The sequence below is a fragment of the Corticium candelabrum genome, chromosome 2 (genome assembly GCF_963422355.1).
Source record: "Corticium candelabrum chromosome 2, ooCorCand1.1, whole genome shotgun sequence".
NCBI lineage: Eukaryota > Metazoa > Porifera > Homoscleromorpha > Homosclerophorida > Plakinidae > Corticium > Corticium candelabrum.
In genome coordinates, this window is record NC_085086.1 from 11556917 (window position 1) to 11561916 (window position 5000).

General features: G+C 37.6%; 1 protein-coding gene across 7 annotated transcripts in view; it reads right to left on the reverse strand.

Annotated features, from left to right (window-relative positions):
- LOC134198401 (uncharacterized) overlaps nt 1-2222 on the reverse strand; it is an 8679-nt gene extending 6457 nt beyond the window's left edge. For 4 of the 7 annotated variants that reach the window (XM_062667793.1, XM_062667787.1, XM_062667789.1 and 1 more), the window contains exons 1-8: nt 2062-2216; nt 1709-2007; nt 1497-1643; nt 1285-1443; nt 1144-1221; nt 791-907; nt 329-724; nt 1-261 (exon numbers count right to left, since the gene is read on the reverse strand). The exon at nt 1-261 is cut by the window's left edge and continues 80 nt beyond it. In XM_062667793.1, the coding sequence (XP_062523777.1) occupies nt 1-261; nt 329-724; nt 791-907; nt 1144-1221; nt 1285-1443; nt 1497-1643; nt 1709-1997 (1447 nt within the window). In that variant the 5' untranslated portion in view covers nt 1998-2007; nt 2062-2216. Of the gene's footprint in view, nt 262-328; nt 725-790; nt 908-1143; nt 1222-1284; nt 1444-1496; nt 1644-1708; nt 2008-2061 lie in introns of all 7 variants that reach the window. The other 3 variants (XM_062667788.1, XM_062667790.1, XM_062667792.1) reach the window with 3 other exon arrangements.
- Between the last annotated feature and the right edge of the window lie 2778 nt (nt 2223-5000).

A 5000-nucleotide genomic window follows, 5' to 3' on the forward strand; every position in this document is an offset into this window, starting at 1 on the left:
CTTCCTTCCCTCGTGTTTCTGCACCATCTGCTCGTATCTTTTCACTATCGGCTCGACTTTTCTCAGTACAAGCTCGTGTTTCTGCAGCATCTGCTCGTGCCTCGGCACTATCTGCTCGTATCTTTTCAGCATCAGCTCGTCGTCTCTCGTGTATGGCCATTTCCTCGGCTGCTCTTCTTTCCCTGTCCAGTTGAGACACTTGAACAAGCAGCAGCTCCACTTGTCTTTCAAGACTCACAGTTTCTTGTGATCTTGTTGTCCCTACATTACATATCATGTGTGTATTGTTAATTAATACAGAGACAAACATAAACACAAGTGATGACACCTTGTGTAAAGAGAGAAACTTTCAGAGGATCCTCTTCCAGCTTGTCAGCAACATGTGACTGACCGACAACACGAAGAATGTTGCAGAATGTGGGAAACATCACAATCGGTTTAGTGGGAAGAATATCAATGACAAGTAGATGTACTTTTCCTTCGTGAGTGAGACGATTGTTCTTTAGAGCATCCAAGTCGTCTTTGGATATGAGAAATCGTTCATACAGACAGCCAAGAAATTCAGTGGTAAAACAAAGGCATCGAGACAGGAAAGAGTAATTCATTCGAACAGCTGACCACGGCTCAACACGAGACATGAGTGAGAGCCATGCATGCTCACACATCACTAATGGGTGTGTCACACTCTCAGTGTCTGTTTGTGTGTCTCCACCTTTCATTTCCACTGTGTTCATATACAAAGCACATTATGAAGTAGAAAGATACATAGAAACTTAAATACAAAAATTACCTAAAGTTGATTGAGACGTGATTTCCTCATCTTCCTGTGTTGTAGACTGTAACTCAGAATGTGCACATGCAGCTGAAGCAATGGGTGAGACATCTGGTTTACTGTGCTCCACATTATCTATTCAAACATTTAGTTAATATTAGAATCATATTAATATTAATGAGGGTTGTTAATTATTAATATTATAAATTAATATTAAGGAAACAGGAAGATGCCATAAACGTAAGTCTATTATTGTGCAAAACTTGTCTGACAGACAGACAAGAAGTCAATTCAGCCTGTTCAGAGTGAGTTTCTGGCGAAGCACTCATTGTGGTGTCCTTCTTTTACCCTTGTAGGTTAATTACCTTTACCTGGATCACGTGAAGTTGTCACTTCTGCATCTAGACATGATAACGTTTCTTCTTCATCTTCACTTTCTACTTGTTCTGCTGACATATAAACACATAACTCCATTAAACAAACGTAATAATGCCACAATATGTTGGTTTTACCGAGTGACTCAGTCTTCCTCTCCCCACACACATCAAGTGCTGCAGACTCTTTGCAGTCGTCACGACAACTGAAATCTGTCGACCTCAAACTTTCTTCTTCCAACGATCGACATACGCTTGCATTGACTTTCCTACTACACACTGCAGTTTTCACAACTTCTAGTATAAAAATCATCTCACTTTACTGTCAAACAAGAGAAACAACAACCAACCTAAGTCATGTGCTGCAGTTCCCTCTTTCCTCTCACTCTCACATCGAGTACCAGATGGTCGGCATGGTGATGACACAAATCGTTGACTCGACGCTTTCTGACCACTCACACCAACTTTGATGCTACACTTTGCACTCTCCACTACATCTATTCATTAAAATGTTAATTTATGATGAAATAATATGAGAATGTTACCATACAAGTCAGCTAACCTTCTTTACCCATAACTTCTCTTATTATGTGCTGCTGTCCTGCAGCCACGAGGACGTCACACAATCTACCAACAACATCATTTCCCTTGTATGGTAGAATGTGATAAAACAGCATCCTAGCTCTGTCTTGCTCAGTAGAACATTGACTCAGTCGATGACCTTCTTCCATTGTTAGCAAACGATGTGAGAGTAAATGGTCTATTATAGCAGACACACACAACTTTTGAACAAGTTCCACCATATTGTCTGTGATGTAGCGTTGGTAGTCATCCTGCTGAGATGTACTCATGGTGGACAATCTAAAGAATTAGACGGAAATTAAGAAAGTTGATGTTGCAAGCAAACAATCGTACGTCTCGATCAGATCTAATATCACTCTCTTACTGATGAGAGAAAGCGTGCAAAAGCGTGCGCCACAGCAATGAAACGTTGTTAGACGGTCAAGTGACGACAAACGGTGGATTGACGATCAACAGCGGCACTGACGTCGTGAGACAGAGATCAACACGACCCGTTCCTTACGACACTTGGCAAAGCAACTGGAGTGTGCGCAAAACATACATGATGTCATCTAGACTACCAACCAATCACCATCTTCGCATGTGATCAACACGCATCAAACTCGTGGCACAACCTTTACATCAGCCGTTTCACATCCGGGATGAAGTATTGTGTTCACCTGGTGTACACGCTATGTACTAAAACTTACCTTTCTAGGGGCGCGTTCGAATACTAGTTCTAGAACTGGAATTGTAGCGGGGAGTAAAGATCTATAGCGTTCGATTGGTAGTTGTGACAGTTCTAGAACTACTAGCGAGCTGGAATTGTTAGAACTGTCACGCCCTAAATGCAAAATTCCCAGAGGTTAGCAAAGTGAAATGACGGGTACAGATGCCGAGGCCGTTGTAGACCTTCTTGTTGGTCTAATTAGTGAACCCTTGTGGCGACCATCGGCTTGGCAAACACTAGAAGAAACGACATTTGGAACTGATTACAGTGACCTTCTTGGCGCGAGCAGCTCCAAAAAACCGAAAGCGAAAGCGCTGCTGATGTTCGAACAGACTACAACAAGTGGAGTAGAAACGTCATGCTACTTCGTATTGACGCTTACCGTAAGTCTGAGCCTTTGCGCATGCTCAACTTGCTGACAATTCTAAGCGTTCGTTTGCTAGCAAGAGTTCCAACAGTTCTGACAGTTCTGGCAGTTCCAGTTCTAGAACTGGAACTAGTATTCGAACGCACCCTAGTACTGCAATCAATATAAACCGTATCGACGCCTTTACTTACACATTTACCACCAGTAGAGACGTTTTCGAAAGCAATCGGCGGCCGATTTCTACGCCGGTTTTGACGATGAACGTCTGTGCTACAGAAACGCTCACTAGCCAACAACTACACACTTTTCGAAACTGCAAACGTGTCTAAGCGTACGCAAGCAATACCTTCGCTGCGTTTGGTGCTGGTCTGCAAGTACGTTTCGAGCTGATTTCATCAAGATGTGTCGCGTTTCCAGGATACGCCACCTCCCTCTAGATCTGCTTCCGTTCGTGCGTTTTTGGCACTATAACAAAGAGAAAGTGGACTATCACCTCAAAAACACAATTTGTTGTATTGATCAACTTTGTCTTCTGACGTTCGATTCTCTCAGCGCAACAACAACAACACCACAAGACAAAACGACTGCCGAAGGCGTGAGCTACACATGCATTGGAATGTAAACGATGACGCTTCCAAAGATGTTGCACGAGACTAAAGCAAACGTCATCGAGCTATTCTGACACGCGCAACAGTATGACGTCAGTTATAATTTATTTTGTGTATTTATTGTGATCACGTGGCATGCACAACTTTGAGACATGCGCACTAGAAATAGTTGCGCACGCAAATAATTTCTCGCATGCCATGCGTCGTTAGTACATATCAATAGTATCCTAGCGGGCTACAACCGCACGAGAAATATGGCGTCGATTGGCTGAGCAACGACAAACTATTCTATTGCGCATGAGCAGAAATTATCCAGATTTTAGTAGAGCCCGTTTTAGAGGTTTTTTTTTAATTAGAACGAGAAAGTTTGTGAAGCTCAATACGAAGTGCTAGAGAATCGTATCTTAGTGTTCATAATGATGCACTTGGCCATTTCGTTAACACAAATAAATTAATTAGAAAAACTGTAATTAGATTGTTTTGAAAGTATGCATGTGTTTACAAGATTTAGCAAGCTAGTTAATTATTAGTAGTAATTAGTATTTAATTAATTAATTATTTACTAGTATTAATTAGTATTTATTAGTAACAAATTAATTAAATATTTATTTATTAGAATTAATTAGTATTTAATTATTTAATTTATTATTAGTATTAAATTAATTAACTAATTACTATTATTAGTTAGCATTTAATTAATTATTTATTTATTAGTATTAATTGGTATTTAATAAATTAATTATTAATGTAAATAATTATTTAATTATTTATTTATTAGTACTAATTAAAATTAATTTTATTATCTATTAGTATTAATTAGTATTTAATTAATTTTTTATTAATTAGTATTTACTTAATTATTATTATTAATTGGTATTTAATAAATTAATTATTAGTGCAAATTATTATTTATTATTTATGTATTAGTGTTAATTAGTATTAATGTTATTATCTATTAGTATTAATTATTATTTAACTAATTTTTTATTAATTAGTATTTAATTAATTAATTATTAGTATTAGTTAGTATTTAATTATTTTTTATTAGTATTAAATGGCGCTTTTTAAGACACGTATACACATCACTTTGTTGTGTGTTTGTTTGTTTGTTGTCACTTGTACAAGAGCCACCGTATTTCTTTGACTAATTAAAACCTCATGCTGAAATAGTAACCCAGGGTGTATAATAACTCATGCTTGAATATCCTACTGCTCCTAATGATTTTGAGTAAAAATATTTTCGAAAATTTTGTCTTAGAAATAACAGAAAATAATATTTTGGTCTCAAAACTTTTGGTTGTCCATGCAGGCTTTTGGATTTTGGGTGTGTGCATCAAACAAAGTCCAAAATGGCTGCTAGACGGAAGTGTGCAGCTCAAGATGCAAACTAGAAATGTTTAGAGAATTGAATCAGTTTGAAAGAATAAATAACAAAATAATTAAGTTGAAAAATGAATAATAGTGCACATCAAGACCTCGAAGAATTAGGATTCATAAAAATTCTAAATAATTTTTGGAATCTGGAAAAGAATTAGTCTTGAAAAACATTAGGAGCAGTAGGGTAGTACCACGAAGTATGGTTAGAGCT